The sequence below is a fragment of the Nansenia antarctica genome (genome assembly GCF_963989245.1).
Source record: "Nansenia antarctica genome assembly, chromosome: 2".
Classification (NCBI taxonomy): Eukaryota; Metazoa; Chordata; class Actinopteri; order Argentiniformes; family Microstomatidae; genus Nansenia; species Nansenia antarctica.
The window spans coordinates 50,817,351-50,817,875 of NC_137675.1; the positions used below are offsets into that span (position 1 = coordinate 50,817,351).

General features: G+C 41.7%; 1 protein-coding gene across 1 annotated transcript in view; it reads right to left on the reverse strand.

The window, feature by feature from the left end:
- engl (endoglin, like) overlaps window positions 1-283 on the reverse strand; it is a gene marked incomplete at both ends in the record, with an annotated part of 13,677 nt that extends 13,394 nt beyond the window's left edge. Inside the window, 1 exon segment of the mRNA XM_080523094.1 lies at window positions 260-283. Coding sequence (XP_080379220.1) covers window positions 260-283 — 24 coding nt within the window.
- Between the last annotated feature and the right edge of the window lie 242 nt (window positions 284-525).

Here is a 525-nt window from a genome sequence, read left to right on the forward strand (position 1 = left end):
GTGTGAGACTGTGGAAAGAACATATCCAAGCCAGCACAGTACATTCGGCCTCGTAGTGTGTAAAGGCCCTAACAGCTGATCAAGACTTGTACTGCAGTGCACTGGCTACATGGTTGGACATGGTTACATCATAATAATAATAATAATAATAATAATACAATGTTATTGGACAGGCTGATAAAGAGAACAGATAGATATGAAGAGGAAGAAGACATAGAGGAGCAAGGACAGGGTTCATAGAGAACAGAAAGCAGCCCACAGCCATCTCCTCCTGGACTCTCATTATCGCTAATGTCTTATTGTAGCCTCTAGCACTGTTGGCGCTACATCACCCTGTCAAGGAGAGATTGCTGCCTCCTGCCTCCTGCCAGTTGTGACAGGGTCTGGTGAAGTCATCAAGTAGGGTAAGGTCATTTTTCTGGTTTTTCTTTCTCTCCAGATTATGAAAGTGCAGATTGTAAACTTTCAAATGATGTGTCATATATTGAAATCTGAAAATAGTTGAGGAAGAGTATTGCTTATTTG